Source organism: Arachis stenosperma, chromosome 4 (assembly GCF_014773155.1).
Source record: "Arachis stenosperma cultivar V10309 chromosome 4, arast.V10309.gnm1.PFL2, whole genome shotgun sequence".
Classification (NCBI taxonomy): domain Eukaryota; kingdom Viridiplantae; phylum Streptophyta; class Magnoliopsida; order Fabales; family Fabaceae; genus Arachis; species Arachis stenosperma.
In genome coordinates, this window is record NC_080380.1 from 110,691,788 (window position 1) to 110,718,499 (window position 26,712).

General features: G+C 35.1%; 2 protein-coding genes across 2 annotated transcripts; both read left to right on the forward strand.

Moving 5' to 3' along the window:
• Positions 1-219: 219 nt before the first annotated feature.
• On the forward strand, positions 220-4,112 carry LOC130973170 (mitochondrial uncoupling protein 1-like). Its single transcript, XM_057897600.1, has 9 exons — positions 220-621; positions 1,621-1,839; positions 1,945-2,023; positions 2,262-2,395; positions 2,493-2,591; positions 2,698-2,802; positions 3,140-3,214; positions 3,298-3,384; positions 3,754-4,112. The coding sequence occupies exons 1-9, from the start codon at positions 538-540 to the stop codon at positions 3,787-3,789; spliced, it is 918 nt and encodes a 305-aa protein (XP_057753583.1). The 5' UTR covers positions 220-537; the 3' UTR covers positions 3,790-4,112.
• Positions 4,113-5,305: 1,193 nt separating this feature from the next.
• Positions 5,306-7,183, forward strand: LOC130973605 (uncharacterized). The gene is made up of 4 exons (XM_057898223.1): positions 5,306-5,660; positions 5,758-5,859; positions 6,066-6,152; positions 6,797-7,183. Exons 1-4 carry the CDS (start codon positions 5,430-5,432, stop codon positions 6,878-6,880), a joined length of 504 nt encoding a protein of 167 aa, XP_057754206.1. The 5' UTR covers positions 5,306-5,429; the 3' UTR covers positions 6,881-7,183.
• Positions 7,184-26,712: the final 19,529 nt, after the last annotated feature.

The window sequence follows — 26,712 nt, forward strand, 5'->3', positions numbered from 1 at the left end:
TGTATCTCGTTTACATTGCAAACGAAATAAATACGTCTAATGTTTCGTGTAATGTAAACGAGATAAAAGATACTCTACATATTATTAAAAATGTTACAAAATTTATATTTTAGTAAATAAAATATTTATTTTATTTATTTTAAAAAAATCCCAAATAATTGCCTTAGATAAATAATCTCACGGAATCCTTTCCTATTCCTTAATTCTTACAAACAGGAAACCTACCACATCAAATCTGAGAATCTATTTGTGCAACGATGTTCCGAGAGAGAAAACCACATTGAATTTTGGGTTTCCGAAAATCAGAGACAGTAATATCTTAGCAATTTTAAAAAGGGAGCCAAATCAGTAATCACCTTCGGCTCATTTGCCAAGGCTGCATCACTATCGCACTCGCATTTTGCATCAAAACCCATCCTCTTCCTTCTCTTTCCTCTTATAGATTCTCTTCTTCGCTTTATATATAAGTCTCAATTCAGTGAATTCACCCCCTTTTTCTTAGCATTTTTCTTTGTTTCTTATCCTCTCCTTGAAACCATGGTGGCTGGTGGCAACTCCAAATCCGATATCTCCTTTGCTGGCACTTTCGCCAGCAGTGCTTTCTCAGCGTGTTTCGCTGAGGTATCCCTCTTTTCCTCAAATTCATCATCTGGGTTTCCTTTATCTTGTGATTCTCTTTGCTGGATTGTCTTTTATTTTGTTGATCATGCGAAAGACCCTGCCCTTGGATTTAGACCCATTATCTGTTATGCGTTGCTTTTGAGTAGTAATGGATCTTGCATGCATTGTTCAATTCCCTGAAATTTGTTGTTAAATTGTTTTTCGTTTTTGAAAATAAAATCGTAAAGGTGCTTATGCTTTTTTTCTTGATAAATATTACCCATGACATAGAAGAAAATAGGATGAGATTATTTATATATTTTCTCGGTCTAAGTTACTTGCCCATCATTGATCATTTGACTTTGAGACCCTTATGCTTGGTCTCACAGTTGAATTTTCTGGAAAGAAAAAAAAAATTAAGATATTCCAAATTTGTTGGATCAATTAATGCACAGCCATTAACAAGTTGATCACCACTCATCCATCGAAGCATCTATGTCTGGCGTCTGGTTCATGGAACGCAGCTGTCTAATGGCAATTCGAAAAAATTTACCCTTAACTAAAGTTAATTTTTTGGGGCATATGTAACTTGAAGCTCTTGTCCACTTTGACCAACTCACGTGAATCCTATGGTTTACATCATGGTCAAGAGTTATTTTATGGTTGATGAATTATGCATTATTGTAACCATATGGGTCATTGGCAGGACTAATTGAATGACTTGAAAATTATAGTTTTCTGGTTGGGTAGGAGAATTCTGGATATGTGTCATATACTTTGGGGGCACTGAAGATTTATTTAACGAATTAAATATCTTGCACCTAATATGGAGATTTATTTATAATTTGGTTTGGATTTTGTTCCTGAGTTGCTGTATTTGGAGATTGATTCAACTTGTTATGTATTGATTGGATTGGTTTCTTCTTCTCATGATACTGTTTTGCACGATCTTTCTACTTGTCAATTGGCATACCACTATTTGGAAATCAATTTATCATCAAATTGTTTTATTCCAAATAGGTGTGCACTATTCCCTTGGACACTGCCAAAGTTAGGCTTCAGCTTCAGAAACAAGCTGTAGCGGGTGATGCAGTGACCTTACCTAAATACAAGGGTATGATGGGAACGGTTGCAACCATTGCCAGGGAAGAAGGTCTTTCGGCACTTTGGAAGGGGATCGTGCCAGGGCTTCATCGTCAGTGTTTGTACGGAGGTTTAAGAATTGGGTTATATGAGCCTGTGAGTTTTAAACAACCTTGTATAAAAAGAGACAACTTTTTGTTCATTTCAGTTCATCTCTATTGTTTGCTTATGTAAACTGATTTTCCAAATAACTTTTAACAGGTTAAGAATTTCTATGTTGGGCGTGATCATGTTGGAGATGTTCCTTTGTTGCAGAAAATCCTTGCTGCATTTACAACTGGTAAAGCCCGACATTGTATGAAACTAGGGATGTTTTTTGTTCTAAAAGTTACTAACACCAGTGTACGATAATTGTTGTTTTGACTCTTTTAGTACATTAATAAATCAATGTAACTGGAGAGAGTATTAAAGTATTTTTGTTTTCTAATCTCTGGATTCTTGTCTTTTTACTATGAAGAATAAATGTTATTCTGTTTGGATACGTAATGCAAATATTTTTTACTTTGTGTTATCAACAGGTGCTGTGGCAATTGCAGTTGCAAATCCAACTGATCTTGTGAAAGTTAGACTACAAGCAGAAGGAAAATTGCCTGCTGGTGTGCCGAGGCGCTACACTGGCTCACTGAATGCTTATTCTACAATTGTGAGACAGGTATGCTCATTAAGTATATGATTTGTGAAAGATAAAGATATGGTCCAACTTTTAGTTCATAACCAGTTTTGTTTGAACTTTCATCCAACACACTCAGGAAGGAGTTGGAGCTCTTTGGACTGGGATTGGCCCCAATATAGCAAGAAATGCTATCATCAACGCTGCTGAACTAGCCAGCTATGATCAAGTGAAACAGGTAATATTAAAGATTCTATGCACTTGCATTTCGGAGTAACTTTATATGCTTCCTCTATATTTTCTATTGACTAATTACTTTTTTTTTTTAATTAAATTTACTGCAGACTATTTTGAAAATTCCGGGATTCACCGATAATGTTGTGACTCATCTTCTTGCTGGTCTAGGGGCTGGGTTTTTCGCAGTCTGTATTGGCTCCCCTGTCGACGTGGTAATGTGTTGGCAATTATTTTGGATAATTTTACTGTCTTGGCATTTCTATATTGAACTAAGAATTGTTTCTAAACTTTGATATAAGTTAAAAATAAAATAAAAATTCAGGGGAAATTAGAAAATAGTAGATTTTAGTAAATTCATCTAACACTTCTTAGAAATTTCTTGTTGACTTGACCTTTTTAAGCTCCATCAGAGTCGGCAGTGGGTGTGTGCATGGGAAATACTTTGTTGTTTCGTCTAAAATTTGGTTGCCTAGTGATAGTGAGTTTCTTAATTATGCAATCTTACCATTGCTAATTCAGTTGTTCTATCTTCTTCTGTTGTATATGCAGGTTAAGTCAAGAATGATGGGAGATTCTAGTTACAAAAGCACCCTTGATTGCTTCATCAAAACGTTAAAGAATGATGTATGGTTTCTTTGCTCAAACCAGTTTTCTGTTTATAAGCTTTTACTTTGTGTGCATATGGTTATGGAATGTAATGTTTGCAGGGACCTGCAGCCTTTTACAAAGGGTTCATACCGAATTTCGGACGGCTAGGATCTTGGAATGTGATAATGTTTCTAACTCTAGAACAGGTATAACTTGAATACTTTTGTCATAGGCTTTTAACCTTTATCCATCCCACATTTTAACCGATCTTTGGCAAAATTGATTTCATACAGTCGCTTAAAGTTCCTCAGACGTTTTACTTTCATTATGTGTTATGGTTTATTTAGAAACAAAATTTAATTTGGTGAGAAAGTTTTATTATTAAGAATTCTAAATGCAATGATGAATGATTGCATATAGTATGTTTCCGTATCCAAAATTGAAATTATGAAGATACAGAAACATAATGACATTAGTGAATGTTGATTAACTGTTCATACAAACATTTTCACAAACTCCATGCATCATTAATTTCTTTGTTCTGTTATTCAATTGTTTCTTTCTTTCTTTGACAGACTAAAAAATTCGTCAAAAGTTTAGAATCAGCCTAAGCTCCAGCAGTTGAGTAGAGTAGAAAATGCAGTGGAAACACTCAAGAAAATAAAACTCCAATTCTCTCAATTTTGCTAGCTGGAGTATAGCAAAATATTTTTTGGAGGGAAAAAAATTGAGAATAAACATATTCATGTATACTAGTACTAGTTTTAAAGGTTCTATTTTTTTCACGATATTATTTCCTTTTGTCAATTGTAATTTCTTGGAAAGTTTATTTTTATTTGGGCATGGCCCTCTTTCGAATTTGAGAGAGTCAAAGCCTATAATGGGTTTCCTTCATGAAGTGAAACACGATGCGTCAAGTTGATATTTGCAATCACCATAGTTTCTTTTTTCCTTCAATCAATTATTACCCTAAATTCGTCTGGACAATTTTTTCTTAGGTATTCTATTTAAATATTTTTTGAAAGTTGATGTAATTGACAAAAGCAGTTATGAAATATACGAACAACAAATACATTTATGAAAGATTTAAAAATATGACAAAAATAATAAAAATATTATTATTTTAATAAGAGATAAATGATGCTTGTATTTGACATGAGTTATGTATTTAAGAATTTTTATAGGTGTTTGTTTTGGTACGATGATAAATTTATACGTATCGATACGATAAAAATGTGAATAAATAACAAAATGGCACATAGATATCTATAAAAATGTGAATAAATAACAAAATGGCACATAGATATCTATGTCAGCATTTATTTAAAAAAAAAATATATATCATATCAATATTTTTTTTTAAATCACCCTTATAATTTAGTAAAAACAGAAAATATTTTTTATTTAATTTAAAAAATCTGAATATCTCTTTTTAATGTTGGACAAAATCTATTCTTTTAAATTAATCAAATTTTAAAATTCAACTAACTTTAATGTTATAATTTTAAATTTAAAAAATAAAACAAAAACATATTTAATTATTCATCCATACTAAAAAAAATTGTTTCAATCTTATTGGTGCTCTTCATAAAGTCTAATCTCTAGTAGCATTCATACCAAAAAAGAAAAAACACAAGCACATCTGAAAAACTTGAAAAGAAAAATCAAAGAAGCGCGATTTTGTCACCTCACCTTCACAGTCTCACACTTTGATTGGATAAACGATGAAAAATAGAAGGAAAGAAAATAAAAAAAATTAAAAAAATGAATTTTTTATGTATTGTTTGTGTTAAGTTTAGAAAAATAAATAATAAATTGATAATGATAAATATGTTGTATTTGGGTTAATAACCCAAATGGGTTTGATGATGTTGTTTCAATTTTTTCTAACGATATATTTTATGACAAAATAAATTAAACGTATATAAAAATATATAAATTAATTGATTAAATATTTTGTTCAGTTTATCAAACAGAACATATTTTTACCGAATGATTTTATCTTTTGCATCTTTCGAAATTCATTTGTCAAAACTCAAAATGGTAATATTTCAAAGTTCAAAATGGCTATTTATTCAAATACCCATAACATGATAAACTCAATCCAAGTAAAAACAGGCAAGTTTGTAAGGTGCAAAGTGTAATTTAACTGAGAGAACCAAGGGCGATCTTGTCTTTTTACTTGGAGATGTAAAGAAACGAGCAAGAGGAAGAAATTGGGTGTACGTTGTTGTGATTGAGTAGATGAAGAATGAACGTGATTAGGCACAGATTGATGCACACGCTTCGGCGCGATGGCCCAACAGAAACACTGAAGAGGAAGGCATTGGAATTGGAGAAGAAGAGGAAGACGAGGAAGCCCAAGTGCAAGGAACAGTTCATCGTCGAAGTCCCCGAAAACTTGTCGTACCTCGACACCGCCACCATGCCCATGGTTGTCGCCGCCGTCGGCATCGTAGTCCTTGCCAAGCTCCTCATGATGGTAACCATATATATGATCCCGTTGCACTAATCATGCCTGAATTTGGTTTTGCAGATTACCTGTTTGATAAAATTACTGAGTGAATTTGGCTTGGTAGTATGATGAATCAAGGGCCCAGGAGTTGCTGGAGAGGAAGATCAAGCATGCTCCAGCTGGTCAGGGAAGTGTGAGAATGCTGAGCCGCGAGGAGTGGGACAAGGTTCGAGAACTCCGGCCTAGGACCCCGTTTGAGTCCAAGCTTGCCCGCCCTAATGCCAGAATCAGAACCGGAAACCCTAATTACTGAGTGAATTTGGCTTGGTAGTATGATGAATCAGGGCCCAGGAGTTGCTGGAGAGGAAGATCAAGCATGCTCCAGCTGGTCAGGGAAGTGTGAGAATGCTGAGCCGCGAGGAGTGGGACAAGGTTCGAGAACTCCGGCCTAGGACCCCGTTTGAGTCCAAGCTTGCCCGCCCTAATGCCAGAATCAGAACCGGAGAACCCTTGCGTCTTGTATGCAACTTACATTTTTATATAAACTTTTTACTTCTAATTCTGTTATCTTTCAAGTGCATATGAGTTTAATTTGATGCAAGGATAGTGCATTCTGCAAAGAAGTAATGGCCTTGAGAAACTTGTGTATGCTTTTGTAGAATTGATTTTTAAAGTGATTGAGGTAAAATAAAATAAAATAAAAAAATCCCCAAATCAATTCTAGAGGCAATGCATGCAAAAGTTGATTTTGAGACTTGCAAATCAAATAGCATCAAAATTGACAAAATCAATTCTAAGCCTCCCAATGGATCTCCTACGCATGTTTACTGGTGTGCCAAAATCATTATATCTTATGTATTCAACCTGTAAAGTATACGCTTGCAAATGATACAAGGGAACCTATTCTAAGAACAAGCAAGTGCAATGAGAGATTGCTATGTCAAATATAGTTCCCATGATAAAGCAAGGCTGCCCATTTGGGATTTAGCACTTATTGCCCTAGCTTAGGTTAGATTATGTGTTAAAGGAATTTTGCCTGTTTTCATCGGAAGCATTTAGTCACTGTTTTGAATTTTAATTCAATGTTATGACTCTGCATTGGATTGTTTGTTTCTTTGGTCAGCGGTGTTTATGGCTGATTTTTTCTCACATGGTGTGCGCAGGAGGACTTGAAGGATTGGACCATTGATGTTTTCATGGATGGTGTTACCAGAGCTGAAGATTGTGGGAAACGCGGTTCTTTATAAACTTCTCCTGTGTTATAAGCTTGTCTTCTCTAATTGCCCTTTCTTTTGTTCAATCTCCGTTAGTGTGTTGCACCGAGTTGATCCTTGAAATTTTACACTGTATTTCATCCCCCTATGCCAAACATATTTTGGTATAAGGAATGGTTTATGTTCCGTTGCGATGGCATAAAATTGTCCCAACTCATAATAACTACTTTGGTTACCTTCCTTTTTACCCAAGGAAATTGCATAGAATTGTTTGGAAAACATGAATTGCCGATGTAATTATTTATGTTTCCATATAAATAAGATATAATTGTTCCACTTCTTTGCCCGGATAAAGGAGGAGGGTTGTGTTAGGTTTTCGGCAACCAACATAAAAATATAGCCGAACCCCCATAACATGAATTAAAAGACATTATTGCGTTAAAGTTAGGTCGTTGCCTAGAAGCAACGCGTCGTATGGCTCGAGTACGGTGTCAAAGCAAGAGCCGCTGCATCGGTGCCCGGATGTAGTGTTAAATGAGCAAGGGTTCTCGCGTTTTCGTGAACGGACGAGGGTAAATAAGCTAGTTCACAAAAAAAGGTAAAGATCGAAGCGACAGAAGGTTGAATTTGGGACATGGAACATAGGCACTCTAACAGGAAAGTCCATGGAGGTGGTGGACACCATGACAAGAAGATTAACATTATGTGCCTACAAGAAACGAAATGGGTTGGTGCAAAGGCTAGGGAGTTGGATACTTCTGGTTTCAAACTTTGGTATACAGGAAGGTGAAGAATAGGAATGGGGTTGGAATAATTGTGGATAAGCAGTGGAAGAGGACGTAGTGGATGTCAAGAGGGTGGGAGATCGGATCATCTCTATCAAACTTGTGGTGGAGGGAGGTGCTTTCCATGTAATTAGCGCCTATGCACCGCAGTGGGTTCGGACGAACACACAGATAAGGTTTTGGAGGATCTAGAGAGTTTGGTTCAAGGCATACCTTGGGAGATAAGATTTTCTTAGGAGGAGATTTAAATGGCCATGTTGGGAGAGAAGTGACTGGATATGAGAGTATTCACGGAGGCCATGGTTTTGGGGTGATCATTGCCGAGGGTAAAACTATTTTGGACTTTTCTTCAACCTTTGATCTTCTCATTGCAAACATGTTTTAAAAAGAGAGAACATCTTATAACCTATAAGAGTGGCATGACAAGCTCTCAAATCGACTTCTTCTTGTTGAGGAGAGTCGACCGGAAATTTTGCATTAACTGTAAAATTATTCCGGGAGAGAGTTTGACAACACAGCATAAGGTGCTCGTCATGGATTTTCGCGTTGAGCAAAAGTTGAGGAAAAGACATTATACGAAGAACCCAAGGACGAGGTGGTGGCGGATGAAAGGTGAGGAACAAAGAAACTTCCTAAGACCGGTAGGAGAAGAGGCAAAGTGGGAGGGGAACGGAGGCACGGAAGAGATGTGGAGGGAGATGGCAGAAGTTATTAGAAGAACAGCAAAAGAAAGTTTTGGTGAATCTAAAGGAATAGGACCAAGAGACAAGGAGTCCTGGTGGTGGAATGCGAGTATACAAGAAAAGATAAAGATAAAAAGGGAAATGCTTTAAAGAGTGTCTTTATGCCGCAATGCTGATAATTGGAAAAAATATGGCGCTAAGAAAGAGACAAAGTGGCTGTAAGTAAAGCAAAAACAAGAGCATATGAGGGTCTCTACCAGTCTTTGGGCACAAAAGAAGGAGAAAAAGGTATATATAGAATCACAAAGAGTCGGGAAAGAAGAACGAGAGATTTGGATTAGGTTAAGTGCATAAAGGATAAGGATGGAGAGGTGTTGGCTCAAGAGGAGAGATTAATGAAGGTGGAAGAGTTCTTCTACGAGTTATTTAATGAGGGACAGAAGACTCTTCCGAGCCTTGGTCGATTATGCACAAGGGAAGATCAAAACTTGACTACTATCGAAGGATTCGAGACTTCGAGGTAAAAGGCTTTAAAGCAGATTAAATGGCAGGACAGTAGACCTGATAATATCCCGATTGAGGTTTGGAAAGGTCTTGGAGAAAAAGGCATCAACTGGTTAACCAAGCTTTTTAATGAGATTTTAAGGTCAAAGAAGATGCCTAATGAGTGGAGAAAGAGCACATTGGTACCTATCTACAAGAATAAAGGGGATATACAAAGTTGCGGAAACTATAGAGGGATTAAGCTTATGAGTCATACTATGAAGTTATGGGAAAGGGTGATAGAACGGAGGTTGAGAAAAGAGACACAAGTAACAGAGAATCAATTTGGATTTATGCCAGGAAGATCTACCACTGAAGCGATATACCTATTAAGAAGGATGATGGAAAGGTATCATAATAGTAAAAGGGACCTACATATGGTGTTTATTGATTTGAAAAAAGCGTATGATAGGATACCAAGGGAGGTCTTATGGAAGATTTTAGAAAAGAGGAGAGTAAGGATCGCATATATTCGGGCAATTAAAGACATGTATGATGGGGCCACAACTAGTGTGAAGACTCAAGGTGGTGTGACGGAAGGGATTACACCAGGGATCATCCTTAAGCCCATACCTTTTCACATTAGTCCTGGAAGTACTCACAGAGCACATCCAAGAGCCTGTGCCATGGTGCATGCTTTTTGCCGATGATATCGTCCTTATGGGAGAGTCAAGGGAAGACCTAAATAAGAAGTTGGAGTTATGGAGAGAAGCTTTAGAAGTGTATGGTCTGCGCATAAGCCGTAGCAAGACGGAATATATGGAATGTAAGCTCAGTTCGGGAAGGGAAAACCCCAATATAGAGGTGAAGATTGGAGAAAACATCCTAGAAAAGGTTAAAAGTTTTAAGTATCTTGGGTGCATCATACAGGATAATGGAGAGATTGAACATGATGTAAATCATAGGATCCAAGCAGGTTGGTCAAATGGCGGAGTGCATCTGGTTTTTATGACAAAAAAGTGCCTTTAAAACTTAAAGGTAAATTCTATCGCACCGCTATAAGACCGGCTATGCTGTATGGTACGGAGTGTTGGGCGGCTAAAGGGGAGCACAAACATAAGTTGAGCGTGGTAGAGATGAAGATGTTGAGATGGATGAGTGGTCATACGCGATTGGATAAAATAAGGAATGAAGATATAAGGGAGAGAGTTGGAGTAGCACCAATTGTGGAAAAGATGGTTGAATCGCGTCTCAGGTGGTTTGGACATGTGAGAAGAAGACCGATAAAACATCCAGTCAGGAGGGTAGATGAGATGGAAGATGGACAAAGGGCGAAAGGCAGAGGAAGACCTAAGAAGACTATCCATGAGGTGGTCAAACGAGATCTACATGTAAACGATCTCTCTGTAGATATGATACATGACAGAGCACAATGGCGTCATTTGATTCATGTAGCCGACCCCACTTAGTGGGACAAGGCTTTGTTGTTGTTGTTGTTGTTCCACTTCTTTGTATGTACTCAACTACTCATACTATGTTGTGGCTAAGTTACTGGAATATAAAATTGGCCTGAAGTTGTTATAACTGTAAACGTAACTGAGAAAGAATTTTCCAATTGATGATTAATAGAGAAAATGTGTTGTTGTTGTATTGTTTACAGAGAGAACATGCTTATATATATATAAGCTGATAGAGAGGATACTTTCTTACTCAAATAACTAACATAACTAACATAACGGCACTAATTGAATCTTGCCTCAAAAACGTTCAAAAGTTACTTATATAAGAGGTTTCATAAGCACATTTGCAATTTGAGAAGAGGATGGAATGTGTATGATGTATAGTTGCTTATGATTCACCTGACTCCCACAAAATGAAAGTCAATTTCGAAATGTTTGCATCTGCTATGCAATATAGTAGTGGATTTTCAGACAGTAGAACAACACTTAGATTATCATAAAATATGGTAGGGACAACCAAAGATTTGAGGTGCAATTCACAAAGCAACCTCTGGATCCACATGATTTCTGAGTTGGTATTTGCTAAGCAACCATGTTTTGCTTTTATGGAGGATTTGCTTACTGTATGCGGCTTCTTGTTGGACCATGAAATTAGATTTGAGGAAAAAAAAAAACGTCAATTGTGGATTTCCTATTGTCCCAATTATTAGCTCAATCACTGATAGAAAAGGCAAGGATTCTACCGTCAATTGTAGAAGAGAAAAGTAAACTCATACACTGCCTTGGTCTAGTGGTTATTTTCCATGCTTTGCAATGAGTACATTTGGGTTCAAAACTTGGTTGATGCCAAAAAGTGAATAAAATTATAAAACCTTTAATATTGTGTGTATGAGTGTGGTGTGAGTAAATTTGTACTTTGTAATACCAAGGATTAAAAATAGTCTAATTCATGTCATTAAAGAGAAAAGTTAATTTATCAATTTTGTAAGAATATTAAAGATTAATTTATTATTTTACTTTATCAAAAGACTAATTTATTTAATATTCTAAAAGAATTTTGTTTATTTTAATATTGTGAGAAAGGTAAAATAAAAGAAACTACTAAATATCACATTGTATTGTGAAGCAGGGGGAAATTTTCGTAAATTCATAGGTCACTTGTCAATATTTCGAAAAAAAATCTTATTAAATGTATTATAAACTTAATTTATATTAGAATAAATAAGTATTTTATTTTTAATATATGAGTTAAATTCTAATTTTATTCTAATAAAATATCTAATTTTTTGTAAATATTTTATTTTATTTATAATGAAAAAAAGATAATTTAAAAAAAATAATTTTGAACAAAAGTATAAAATAAAATAAATAAGACGTTTAAGATAAAATATATTAACGTTAAAATAAAATTTGAACTTAGTCAAAATATTAGTGATTAAAAAAATACTTTTATCTTTTCTTTTTAGATAATTAAACATTAAATGCTTATAAATATAAAAATGTTAAAAAATGATACATAATAAATATTCAATAATTAAACTTAAATTTAATATATCAACAAAGTATCAGACGGTCAATGATTTTGGCATTTTGCTATGCCTTTCATTCATTAATCATATAATAACTGACCACAAATTCACAGATGAACCGTCCTCAGTTATCATTAAATTGATCAGCATGAATGTAATGCAGTTTGTTTTGTTGGATATGTTCATCACTTGATGGATGGGATGATATGTGTCTGTTATTTAATTTATTAGATATAATTTTTTTATGAATACAATAGTATACAAAAGTATATAAAATACGTATTTTTTATTTTTTTTAGTAACATAATTTATAATACACAAATTTTTTTAATTTTATTTTTTTTCTTTAATTTCCACTTTATTCATTATTCCCTCTTTTTTAATAGTGTTTTTTTTTCTACAGAAATAATATTAATATTTATAATTTATTATTTTATCTAGTATATAATTATCAAACAAAATAAAAAATTTATGTCTCATTATATCTATATTTTCAATATTTTTATTCTTGTATCTCACGCAGTATAAGGGAAACATGTGCCATGCTCTCTCTATAACCGATCATTAGATGGAAACAAACTCCACAAACGAAGATGAAAGACACACATATACATATATATATTTTTTATCCACGGTATCTCCTAATTCGATAAGTTAAAGAATTAATTCGTCGGGGATCAAAACTTTATTTAAAGATCTATCGTTGGTTAATAGATTGCTGCATGCACAAAATAGAATTCGAACTCCCGACACTTGCTTAAGTAGACGAATAAACTAACCACTCGACCAATCCAAAGTAATTTAAAAAACACATATATACTCATCATATATTTGTACATCCTCTTATTATTGCATTCATATAAAGGGCCTGTTGAGTGAACTTTTTTTTAAAAGAAATATTTTTTGAGTTATTTTTTTAAATAAAAAATTTATAAAAAATAAAAATAATTTTATGTTTACATATTTTATATAATTTTTTTTATTTATTAATTATATTTAAATATAATAATATAAAAATAATTAATTATTTATTTATGATGTTAAAAATATTTCTTTTAAATATCTTTTAAAAAATGTAAATTATATAAAAAAAATATGTTTTATTGATTTTTCTAATATTTTTTTTACTACTAAAAATTTATTAAATACGCTAAAAAATAAAAAAATCTTTGTTCATTAAAATTTTTTTTCTATTAACTTAATAACAGCCATACAAGCATTAAGTTTATGAAAGATGTTGTAAATGTATATACTAATATGAATACATTGCTAACTCACTTTAAATTAAATCCATATTTATTTTACTAATAAGTAATGTTTAAAAATAAATATTTTTTACGTACAAGTCATTATTCCTCACACGCCATTAATATGACCAAATTTTTAATCAATGCGCAAATATATAATTACCTTTTTCAAAAAGATTTTGTTTCCTTTTTCGAATTTCGTCAGCGTTTTCTGTGTTCTCTGCGTTTTTTTTCCTTTATTTTCGTGCGTTCTCCCTACACTCTCTTTCTCTGTTTTCGTGCGTTCTCTTTGCGTTCTCTTTCTTCGTTTTTCTCAATTTTCTTCGTTCTCTACGTTCATTTTTGAAATCAAGTTCTGAAATTAGTTTTGAAGATAATGAATGATTCAAGTTCAGATTATCAATTAAACCAGAGTGAAGTGGATCATTGCTTTGAATCCAACGAAGTGGCTGAGGTGTGGTTCAATTCTAGTTAATATTTTCGTTAGTAGTTTATGATTATGTAGGTGATTAATATTGTGAAAATTTCTTGTGAAAATTGATGTTCATTGTTGATGGTTTGAATTGAATATAATGTAGGAGTTCTGATGAATCTGTTGCATTGTATATCAGAATTTTTGGTGTATATCAGAACTATTCTGGTGTATTGTGGGGGACTTTTCGGTGTATTTATAAGTTTAGACTTTTTCAATTGAACGTTGGTGGATTGTATTATTGTTTTGAATCGAATCAATTAGTGAGGTGTGGTTTGAATCTAGATAATGTAGTTTGTTTGTAGTTTATGATTCTATAATTGAATCATTTTAGTTTCTGTTTGATAATGAGTTCTGAATCTGATTTTATTACTTTTGATTATGAGCTTCAGTGTAGGCTAGCTTTTAGCATGGTGTATTGTGGACTATTTCTGGTGTATTTTGCATTTTTCCTACGATGTTGATGAGCAGCTTGTTCCAAAGGTTGGGATGAATTTTATCACGCTTGAAGATGCTGCAAAATTCTACAAAGATTATTCAAAAGTTGCAGGTTTTTCTATAAGAGTTCGGAGCACAAATAAGAAGGAAAATAAAATTAAGAACCAATTGATTACATATAGTAGAGAGGAAAAATGGATATCGAAAATATCTCCAATAGAGAAGACAAATCCCTCAGCTGGATTAAATTGTCCTGCAAGAATTTATATACACATATTGAAGGACATTAGTATTTGGATCATTTCGAAGGTTGTATTGCATTATTCACATCCCTGCTGTGTAAATCAAGCATAGATGCTTAAACAGCATAGGGAATTAAGCATGTTCGTTCGACGTACAATAGAGAATAACGAGAAAGTCAAAATCAGACTAAGAAAAACATACCAATCATTTGTCGCATCAGCTAGGAGTCATCTGAGTTAAGTTTTTTTGAAAAAGATGTGAGAAATTACATCATAAGAGAAGTGCAGAATATTTTGGAACTAGAGGATGCAAAAGAATTTGGGAAATACTTATTAAGAATGAAAGAGACGAATCAAAATTTTTTTTTGGGCTTGAACTTGAGATTGATCAGTCGATTAAAATTTCTTTTTGGGTGGATGCAAGAAGCAGGGCTGCCTGTGAGTATTTTGGAGATGTTATTTCATTCAATACCACTTACAATACAAACAGGTAATATGTTGTTCTGGTTTATGTGTATTTGTCCCATTTTCGGTGTAGAGAGATATTATTTCGGTGGATTTAACGATTTTATTTCTGTTTCATTGTATTCAGGTATAATCTGGTTTTTGGTTCTTTTGTTGGGGTAAATCATCACGGTCAATCAACACTTCTGGGATGTGCTTTGATGAAAAACGAGGATGTTCAATAATTCAAATGGTTATTTTAATGTCAGCTTCGTTGCATGGGAGAAAATGCTCGGAAAGGCATTCTTACAGATCAATGCGCATCAATGCAAAGAGCTATTGAGGCTTGTGCCCACAACAATTCACCGGTGGTGTATTTGGCCACATCATGAAGAAGATCACAAGTAAATTAAATGGCTATAAGAGACACGAAGAAATCGAACATGAAATGAGTCATGTTGTTTAGAACTCTCTTACAAAAGAATAATTTGATAGGAATTGGAATGATTTTCTGATGAAGTATGGTCTTGGGAACAACAAGTGGCTTTCAGGTAATGTTGTCTTTTATTAGGATTAAGTGAGTTGTTAATTTCAGTATGTGTTTTTGCCCGTGCAGTAGAGGTGTATGTTATTTGGTGTATGTTAGTTCTGATTTAGGTGTTTTTGTAGGGCTTTTTGATGATCACCATTTATGAATTCTAGTTTATTTCGATAACCACTTTCTAGGTCGGGATGAGAAGCACACAAAGGAGTGACAGCATGCATGCTTTTTTTAACAAGTTCATTACGCGAAACAGCTCACTTATCCAATTTGTCAAATAGTACGATAATTGCCTAGGATGTAGGGAGCAGAGAGAGAGAGAGAGAGAGAGAGAGAGAGAGAGAGAGAGAGAGAGAGAGAGAGAGAGAGAGAGAGAGAGAGAGAGAGAGAGAATCGGATGCTGTATATTTTCATACTGTCATACCGTGTGCAACAAAATTCTCAATACAAGCTCAGTTTCAACAGGTGTATACTCATGAGAAGTTCAGGGAAGTCCAAGTACAATTCAGAGGGAAGGTGAATTGCATCAGAAGATCAACACACTCTGCTCTAGGCTATACGGTATATAAAGTTGTAGAACAGGTTTCTAACTCAACATTCAACAAGTTTGCGGTTACATACGACATGGTATCAGCGGAAGTTAATGTCAGTTCTTATTATTCGAGTCAAGAAGGATATTGTGCCTTCACTCTCTGAGCGCTTTAAGCTTTGAGCGAGTAAACAAAGTGTCACCGAGATATATATTGGAACGATGGAGCAAGAACTTAAAGAGGAGGCACACACATATCAAGACCAGCCACGACGAGCCTCTGTTGGAGTCAAGAAGTAAGAGATTTGACAATTTGGTATTTCGGTCACAAAATATCTGTGAAATTGCATCAAAATCTGAGGAGCTGACTGTGATTCTGCACCGCGCTTACGATAATACTATGGTTGAGATGCAAGGACACAAAGCCAAAAGTAAGGAGAAATATTCGTTATCTCATGAAGATGCTTCCTTGGAAGATATTAATGAGCTTCAAAGCCCTCCACGCGTGAGAACAAGAGGCCGTCCCAAAAATAGACTAGGTTCAAAGATGAAAAAATAGATTGCAAATGCTTCAAAGAAAAAGAAAACGATAGCTCTAAGCGAGGTAAAAGTGATATTTTTTAAACAGGGGGTAATTGAGTTTATTTATGTTAATAGTTTTGGTAATATGTGATTTATTTTTTGCAATTGAATCTTTTTTATGGTGGTTCAGTGGTGCAATCAAATTTCAGCCAATATCATGGACATGTTATAAATTATCAGTTCAGAGATTCAGTAGCATATGATAAATTTTCTGTTCTCGATCATGTCGGAATAGAATCCATTGATTCTTTTGCGTCTGTCACTACGCCCAACAATCGCGAGTTTGAAGCTCGTCACAGTCATTCAATCCCTGAATCCTACTCGGAATACCACAGACAAGGTTTAGACTTTCCGAATTCTCAAGAGTGGCCGCCAATAATTCTAGCTTATACCACGAAGACTCTGATTAAGGAATCCAAGAGATACTCGCTCGTTCTAAGGTAGAACGGAAGTGGTTGTCAAGCACGCGTTCATAAGGACGGATGATGATGAGTGTCACGGATCATCACATCCATCAGGTTGAAGTGCAATGAATATCTTAGAATAAGAATAAGCATTAATTGAATAGAAAATAGTAGTACTTTGCATTAAAACTCGAGGTACAGCAGAGCTCCACACCTTAATCTATGGTGTGTAGAAACTCCACCGTTGAAAATACATAAGTGATGGTCCAGGCATGGCCGAATGGTCAGCCCCCACAAAAGACATATGAATTTGAAAATAGGGAAAAGGACCCCCAGTACAATAGTAAAAAGTTCTATTTATACTAAACTAGCTACTAGGGTTTACAGAAATAAGTCTTAGTGCAGAAATCCACTTCCGGGGCCCACTTTGGTGTGTGCTTGGGCTGAGCTTGAGCTTTACATGTGCAGAGGCTTCTCTTGGAGTTAAATGCCAAGTTGTAACGTGTTTTTGGCGTTTAACTCTGGTTTGTGACGTGTTTCTGGCGTTTTACTCCAGAATACAGCATTGAACTAAAGTTGAACGCCAGTTTGTATCGTCTAAACTCGAACAAAGTATTGACTATTATATATTGCTGGAAAGCTCTGAATGTCTACTTTTCAACACCATTCAGAGCACGCCATTTGGAGTTCTGTAGCTCCAGAAAATCTATTTCGAGTGCAGGGAGGTCAGAATCCAACAACATCAGCAGTCCTTTTTCAACTTGAATCAGATTTTTGCTCAGGTCCCTCAATTTCAGCCGGAAAATACCTGAAATCACAGAAAAATACACAAACTCATAGTAAAGTCTAGAAATGTATATTTTTCATAAAAACTAATGAAAACATCCCTAAAACTAGCTAGATCCTACTAAAAACTACCTAAAAATAATGCCAAAAAGCGTATAAATTATCCGCTCATCATGTATGCACGCGTTTCTGGTGTATTCCGGTTATTTTTCAGTGTATGATAAAAGGAATTCGGCATATTAGTCTATTTAATCTTGTTTCCCTGGACTTTTTTGAACCTATAATTAACAACATTTGAATACAGCACATACAGCTTTATAAAAGTTTATTTTTGAAAAGAAAATTTATAAAAAACTTGGATTAAATATTCACAAACTATACAATTTAGTACACAATGTTTAACAGTCTACAATATTCATACTATTCACGGTCAATATCTTCTGAATCCAATAGACAATAAGGACTCAATAATGCTGTAGACGGCTTGAACAATCTGATAGCTTCACTTTCTTGAATGGCTCTATCTCTGAGTTGATTCATTTCATCAAATAGAATCAGCGAAGCGTATTCAACTCTAAAATGATATACTTCTGCCTACAATTTAAAGAAATTTCTTTTATTAAACTCCGTTAGTTTAGTAAAGTAATATAGAGTTATCTATTTTTAAACATAGTTACCTGTGTCCAATTGTCCCATTCATATTTGCCCTTTCTGATGTTTTGTGATTCGATTATCTCGAGCCATTTCATCACATAAGGTACAATCGTAGCTAAAAACAAAAATAAATTAGCAAAATAAAATAAGACAGTAAGAGAAAACACAATTTCTCAGAGAGAAAGATTTATACCTGGTATGTTGGCTAGAAATGTTAACATATGGTGGTTCAATTTCATCATCCTTTTTTCTCAGAGGTTGTCTTTCGGTAAATACCCTCATCCTCAAAATCACGTAGCCCTAAAAATAAAAAAAAAGCAAAATATAAGAAAGACTACATTTAAAACTAGATTACACCAAAATGATCCAGTAGTACACCTAATTTCAAACAGAACAACACCAAATTTTTATATTGCTAACAACAGACAGAAACCAAACAATTTATAGAGAAAACAAAAGCACCTTACAACAAATGTATTAATCAATTTCTTGTTTTTAACATCGGTCATCCATATCCACCAATGATCCGCGTAGAAAACAGGGCAAATATCTAAAAGAAAGAGTTATAACACTTTTAGTTTAATTGACACCTAACAAAAGAATTGTGTTAAGAAGTTTTATAAAGGAAAACTTACAAATGGATTGGATGCCAACTTTTTCATGTCCAAATATGGGATGAACATCTTGTAGTCTTGAATATCAAAGGCCTTGTTTATTTTTGGCTATTTGAACTCGCCCTTATGATTCTCCAAAGCCATATTCTGCAGAATTTGTATAACATCGAAAGAAAGAGTTATAACACACAATACATTACATAAATACACCAAAATTTGAGCTTACTACACCTTACCACAATATCAAGGGGGATATAGTAAATTTGTTCTTCAAATCTTTTAATTCTTTTTTTTGTTCAAAAGAAGACATATTGCAGAGACAATCTAGGAAAACAAAAAAACCAAAGTTATTACATACATAGCACAACAACTCATAATAAAATCATTAATGTTATTCTAAGAGTACTTGACTTTCAATATATGTATTGGCTTTTAAAGATGCAAAGTTCCCTTTTGTTATTTCCAGCGGTTGTTAATGGTTGAAGATGCATATTATGTCCCACTCATTAGTGCTTTCATCATCATTGGTCTTGATATTTGTGACCTAGAAAAAGCATTTTTCTTTAAGGTTGCTCGATACTTTGCTCCACCTCGCAGGAGTTTCGAACTTGTCAACAAAGCACTCAGCGGGCTGCACCTTTTGGCGTGGGAGACTTTGATGAGCGGATAATTTATACGCTTTTTGGCATTGTTTTTAGGTAGTTTTTAGTAAGTTCAAGCTACTTTTAGGGATGTTTTCATTAGTTTTTATGTTAAATTCACATTTCTGGACTTTACTATGAGTTTGTGTGTTTTTCTGTGATTTCAGGTAAATTCTGACTGAAATTGAGGGATCTGAGCAAAACTCTGAAAAAGGCTGACAAAAGGACTGCTGATGCTGTTGGAATCTGACCTCCCTGCACTCGAAATGGATTTTCTGGAGCTACAGAACTCCAATTGGCGCGCTCTCAACGGCGTTGGAAAGTAGACATCTAGGGCTTTCCAGCAATATATAATAGTCCATACTTTATTCGAAGAATGACGACGTAACTTGGCGTTGAACGCCAAGTACATGCTGCTGTCTGGAGTTAAACGCCAGAAAAACGTCATGATCCGGAGTTGAACGCCCAAAACACGTCATAACTCGGAGTTCAACTCCAAGAGAAGCCTCAGCTCGTGGATTGATCAAGCTCAGCCCAAACACACACCAAGTGGGCCCCGGAAGTGGATTTATGCATCAATTACTTACTCATGTAAACCCTAGTAGCTAGTCTAGTATATATAGGACATTTATCTATTGTATTAGACATCTTTTGACCACTTTAACTCTTTAATCATTCGGTCACTTGATCATGGAGAGGGCTGGCCATTCGGCCATGCCTGAACCTCTTTCACTTATGTATTTTTAACGGTGGAGTTTCTGCACACCATAGATTAAGGGTGTGGAGCTCTGCTGTACCTCAAGTATTAATGAAGTTCTATTTTCTTTTATTCAATTCCTCTTTTATTCTTATTCCAAGATATTCATTCGTACCCAAGAACATGATGAATGTGATGAGTTAGATAACCCTCATTATTATTCTCACTTATGAACGCGCGTGATTGACAACCACTTACGTTTTACATGCAACAGAGCTTGAATGTGTATCTCTTAGATTCCCCAACAGAATCTTCGTGGTATAAGCTAGATAGATGGCGGCATTTATAAGGATCCGGAAAGTCTCACCTTGTCTGTGGTATTCCGAGTAGGATCCTGGGAATCCGGAAAGTCTCACCTTGTCTGTGGTATTCCGAGTAGGATTCCGGTAATGAATAACTGTGACGTGCTTCAAACTTGCAAGTGCTGGGCGTTAGTGACAGACGCAAAAGAATCAAGGGATTCTATTCCAGTAGGCGCGGGAACTAACCAGTGATTAGCCGTACTGTGACAGAGTGCGTGAGCATTAGTTTTCACTGCGAGGATGGGATGTAGCCATCAACCATGGGTGATGCCTCCAGACGATTAGCCGTGCGATTGACAACCGCATAGGATCATTTTCCCGAGAGGATTGAAAGTAGCCACCGCTGATGGTGAACCCCTATACAAAGCTTGCCATGGAAAGGAGTAAGAAGGATTGAGTAGAAGCAGTGGGAAAGTAGGCGTCCTTGAGTCATACAGCATCTCCATTCACTTATCTGAAATTCCTACCAATGAATCTACATAAGTATTCTATCCCTTTTATTATTTCCCTTTATTATTAATTTTCGAAACCCATAACTTTTTAATCTACCTAAATGAGATTTACAAGGTGACCATAGCTTGCTTCATACCAACAATCTCTGTGGATTCGACCCTTACTCACGTAAGGTTTATTACTTGGACGACCCAGTACACTTGCTGGTTAGTTGAACGGAGTTGTGAATTCAACTGGTGCCCCTTAGAAGCCTTCATCTCAAAATAATTAGAACAGTGATCACAATTTCGTACATCAAGTTTTTGGCGCCGTTGCCGGGGATTGTTCGAGTATGGACAACTGACGGTTCATCTTGTTGCTCAGATTAGGTAATTTTCTTTTCAAAAATCTTTTTTTCAAAATTTTTCTTTTATTTTCGTTTTTTTTAAGAATATTTTCGAAAAAAAATTAATAAAAATACAAAAAAAATTAGAAAATCATAAAAATAAAAAATATTTTGTGTTTCTTGTTTAAGTCTTGAGTCAATTTTTAAGTTTGGTGTCAATTGCATGTTTTAAAAATTTTTCTTGCATTTTTTCGAAAAATCCATGCATTCATAGTGTTCTTCATGATCTTCAAGTTGTTCTTGATAAGTCCTCTTGTTTGATCTTGATGTTTTCTTGTTTTTTGTTGTTTGTTGTTTTTCATGTGCATTTTTGCATTCATATTTTCCATGCATTAAAGATTTCTAAGTTTGGTGTCTTGCATGTTTTCTTTGCATCAAAAATTTTTCAAAATTATGTTCTTGGTGTTCATCATGATCTTCAAAGTGTTCTTGGTGTTCATCTTGACATTCCTAGCATTCTTGCATGCATCTTGTGTTTTGATCCAAAACTTTCATGCTTTGGGTCATTTTTGTGTTTTTCATTAAAAATTCCTTGTTGCTCAGATTAGGTAATTTTCTTTTCAAAAATCTTTTTTTCAAAATTTTTCTTTTATTTTTGTTTTTTTTAAGAATATTTTCGAAAAAAAATTAATAAAAATACAAAAAAATTAGAAAATCATAAAAATAAAAAATATTTTGTGTTTCTTGTTTAAGTCTTGAGTCAATTTTTAAGTTTGGTGTCAATTGCATGTTTTAAAAATTTTTCTTGCATTTTTTCGAAAAATCCATGCATTCATAGTGTTCTTCATGATCTTCAAGTTGTTCTTGATAAGTCCTCTTGTTTGATCTTGATGTTTTCTTGTTTTTTGTTGTTTGTTGTTTTTCATGTGCATTTTTGCATTCATATTTTCCATGCATTAAAGATTTCTAAGTTTGGTGTCTTGCATGTTTTCTTTGCATCAAAAATTTTTCAAAATTATGTTCTTGGTGTTCATCATGATCTTCAAAGTGTTCTTGGTGTTCATCTTGACATTCCTAGCATTCTTGCATGCATCTTGTGTTTTGATCCAAAACTTTCATGCTTTGGGTCATTTTTGTGTTTTTCATTAAAAATTCAAAAATAAAAAAAATATCTTTTCCTTATTTCCCTCCAATTTTCGAAATTTTGGGTTGACTTGGTCAAAAATTTTCAAAATTAGTTGTTTCTTACAAGTCAAGTCAAAATTTCAATTTTAAAAATCTTATCTTTGTAAAATCTTTTTCAAAAATCATATCTTTTTCGTTTTCTTTATAAATTTCGAAAATTTTAAAAAATCTTTTTCAAAATATTTTTCAAAATCTTTTTCTTATCTTTATATCAAATTTTCGAAAATTAGCTAACAATTAATGTGATTGGTTCAAAAATTTGAAGTTTGTTACTTTCTTGTTAAGAAAGGTTCAATCTTTAAGTTCTAGAATCTTATCTTGTAGTTTCTTGTTAGTTAAGTAATTTTAAAAATTAAATCTTTTTCAAAATATCTTTTTCTTAAAAACCTTTTTATCTTTTTATCTTATCTTTTTCAAAAACTTTATCTTTTTCAAAATTTGATTTCAAAATATCTTATCTAACTTCTTATCTTTTTAAATTTTGATTTCAAATCTTTTTCAATCAACTAACTAACTTTTTGTTTGTTTCTTATCTTTTTTAAAACCACCTAACTACCTCTCTCTCTTCTATTTTCGAAAATATCTCTCTCTTTTTCAGAAATTCTTTTTAATTAACTAATTGTTTCAAATTTTAATTTCAAATTACATTTATCTCTAATTTTCGAAAATCACTAACTCTTTTTCAAAATTATTTTCGAATTCTCCCTCCTCTTTTCTTCTTCTATTTAATTAATTAATTACTAACACTTCTCTCCACCTTTCTTCATCTAAAATCCGAACCCTCTTCTTCATTCCTCTACTCCCTTCTTTTTCTACTAACATAAAGGAATCTCTATACTGTGACATAGAGGATTCCTCTTTCTTTTCTTGTTTTCTTCTCTTTCATATGAGCAGAAACAAGGAAAAGGGCACTCTTGTTGAAATAGATCCAGAACCTGAAAGGACTCTGAAGAGAAAATTAAGAGAAGCTAAATTGCAACAATCCAGAAGAAACCTTCTAGAAATTTTCGAACAAGAGAAAGAGATGGCGGCTGAAAATAATAATAATAATGCAAGGAGAATGCTTGGTGACTTCACTAAACCAACGTCCAAATTTGATGGAAGAAGCATCTCCATTCCTGCCATTGGAGCCAATAACTTTGAGCTTAAGCCTCAACTAGTTGCTTTAATGCAACAAAACTGCAAGTTTTATGGACTTCCATCTGAAGATCCTTACTAGTTTTTAACTGAGTTCTTGCAGATCTGTGAGACTGTAAAGACGAATGGAGTTGATCCTGAAGTCTACAGACTCATGCTTTTCCCTTTTGCTGCGAGAGACAGAGCTAGAGTATGGTTGGATTCACAACCTAAGGATAGCCTGGACTCCTGGGATAAGCTGGTCACTGCCTTCTTAGATAAATTCTTTCCTCCTCAAAAGCTGAGCAAGCTGAGAGTGGATGTTCAAACCTTCAAACAAAAAGATGGTGAATCCCTCTATGAAGCTTGGGAAAGATACAAGCAGCTGACCAAGAGATGTCCATCTGACATGTTTTCAGAATGGACCATATTAGACATATTCTATTATGGTCTCTTTGAATTTTCGAAAATGTCATTGGACCATTCTGCAGGTGGATCTATTCACCTGAAGAAAACGCCTGAAGAGGCTCAAGAACTCATTGACATGGTTGCAAATAACCCGTTCATGTACACTTCTGAGAGGAATTCTGTGAACAATGGGGTACCTCAGAAGAAAGGAGTTCTTGAAATTGATGCTCTGAATGCCATATTGGCTCAGAACAAAATGTTGACTCAACAGGTCAACATAATCTCTCAAAATCTGAATGGATTGCAACATGCATCCAACAGTACTAGAGAGGCAGCTTCTGAAGAAGCTTATGATCCTGAAAACCCTGCCATGGCAGAGGTTAATTACATGGGTGAACCTTATGGAAACACCTATAACTCATCATGGAGAAATCATCCAAATTTCTCATGGAAGGATCAACAAAAACCTCAACAAGGTTTTAACAATGGTGGACGTAATAGGCTGGGCAATAGCAAGCCATATCCATCATCTTCTCAGCAACAGACAGAGAACTCTGAACAAAACAATTCTAATTTAGCCAATATAGTCTCTGATCTGTCAAAGGCCACTTTCAGTTTCATGAATGAAACAAGATCCTCCATTAGAAATCTAGAGGCACAAGTGGGCCAGCTGAGTAAGAAAGTTATTGAAACTCCTCCCAGTATTCTCCCAAGCAATACAGAAGAGAATCCAAAAGGAGAGTGCAAGGCCATTGATGTGATCAAAGTGGCCGAATGCACAAGGGAGGAGGAGGACGAAAATCCTAGTGAGGAAGACCTCCTGGGACGTCCTTCAAGCAAGAAGGAGTTTCCTATTAAGGATCCAGATGAATCTGAGGCTCATCTAGAGACCATAGAGATTCCATTAAATCTCCTTCTGCCATTCATGAGCTCTGAAGACTATTCATCCTCAGAAGAAGATGAAGATGTTACTGAAGAGCAAGTTGCTCAATATTTAGGAGCTATCATGAAGCTGAATGCCAAGCTGTTTGGTAATGAGACTTGGGAAAGTGAACCTCCCTTACTCATTAGTGAACTGGATACTTGGATTCAGAAAACTCTACCTCAAAAGAAGCAAGATCCTGGCAAGTTCCTAATACCTTGCACCATTGGCACCATGAGCTTTGAAAAAGCTCTATGTGACCTAGGGTCAGGAATAAATCTTATGCCACTCTCTGTAATGGAGAAGCTGGGGATCATTGAGGTACAGCCTGCCTTGTTCTCATTACAATTGGCAGACAAGTCAGTGAGACAAGCCTATGGAATAGTAGAGGACGTTCTAGTAAAGGTTGAAAGCCTTTACATCCCTGCTGATTTCATAATCCTAGATACTAGGAAGGAAGATGATGAATGCATCATCCTAGGAAGACCTTTCCTAGCCACAGCAGAAGCTGTGATAGATGTCAACAGAGGAGAGTTAGTCCTTCAATTGAATGGGGACTACCTTGTGTTTCAGGCACATGGCCATCCCTCTGTGACGAAAGAGAGTAAGCATGAAGAGCTTCTCTCAGTTCAAGGTCAAGAAGAACCCACACAATCAAACTCTAAGTTTGGTGTTGTGAGGCCACAACCAAACTCTAAGTTTGGTGTTGGGAATACACACTAAATTGACCTGATCACCATGTGGCTCCATGAGAGCCACTGTCAAGCTATTGACATTAAAGAAGCGCTTGTTGGGAGGCAACCCAATTTTATTTATCTAATTTTATTTTATTTTGTTTCTTGTTTATTTTTGTGTTTTATTAGGTACATGATCATGAGGAGTCACGAAAAAAATCAAAAAAATTAAAAACAGAGTCAAAAACAGAAGAAAAAAATTTTTCACCCTGGAGGCAGCGCAGACTGGCGTTCAACGCCAGTAAGGTGCATCTGGCCGGCGTTCAACGCCAGAACAGAGCACCATTCTGGCGCTGAACGCCCAAAACAAGCAACAACCTGGCGTTAAACGCCAGGATGGTGCACAGAGAGGACAAACTGGCGCTGAACGCCAGGAATAAGCATGGAACTGGCATTCAACGCCAGAAACATGCATTACATGGGCGTTGAACGCCCAGAACATGCATCAACGGGCGTTTGAACGCCAGAATGATGCATGAAGGCATTTTACATGCCTATATGGTGAAGGAATGGTATTTGTTTTCACCTCAGGATCTATGGACCCCACAGGATCCTCACCTCAGGATCTGTGGACCCCACAGGATCCCCACCTACCATATTCCCACCTTACCTCCTAATCCTAATTTTTGTGATGTGAATACCCCATGTCACAATTGCCAATATTCTTCATCAATCACCTCAATTCCTCTTCCCAATTACCCCATTCACCATTCACATCAACCCACCCTTCCCCATAAACCCCACCTACCCTCATAAAATTCAAATTCAATTTTCCCACCCATTCCCACCCAAATGGCCGAACTCCCACCCTCCCCTCTCCCTATAAATACCCTTCCATTCTTCTTCATTTTCACACAACAATAACCCCTTCTTCTCCCATATAGCCGAACCTACTTCTCTCCCTCTCTACCATATTCTCTTCTTCTTCTTCTACTATTCTTTTCTTTCTTGCTCGAGGACGAGCAAATTTTAAGTTTGGTGTGGTAAAAGCATAAGCTTTTTTTGTTTTTCCATTACCAATGGCACCTAAGGCCGGAGTTTCCTCAAGAAAAGGGAAAGGGAAAGCAAAAGCTTCCACCTCCGAGTCATGGGAGATGGAAAGATTCATCTCCAAGAGCCATCAAGACCA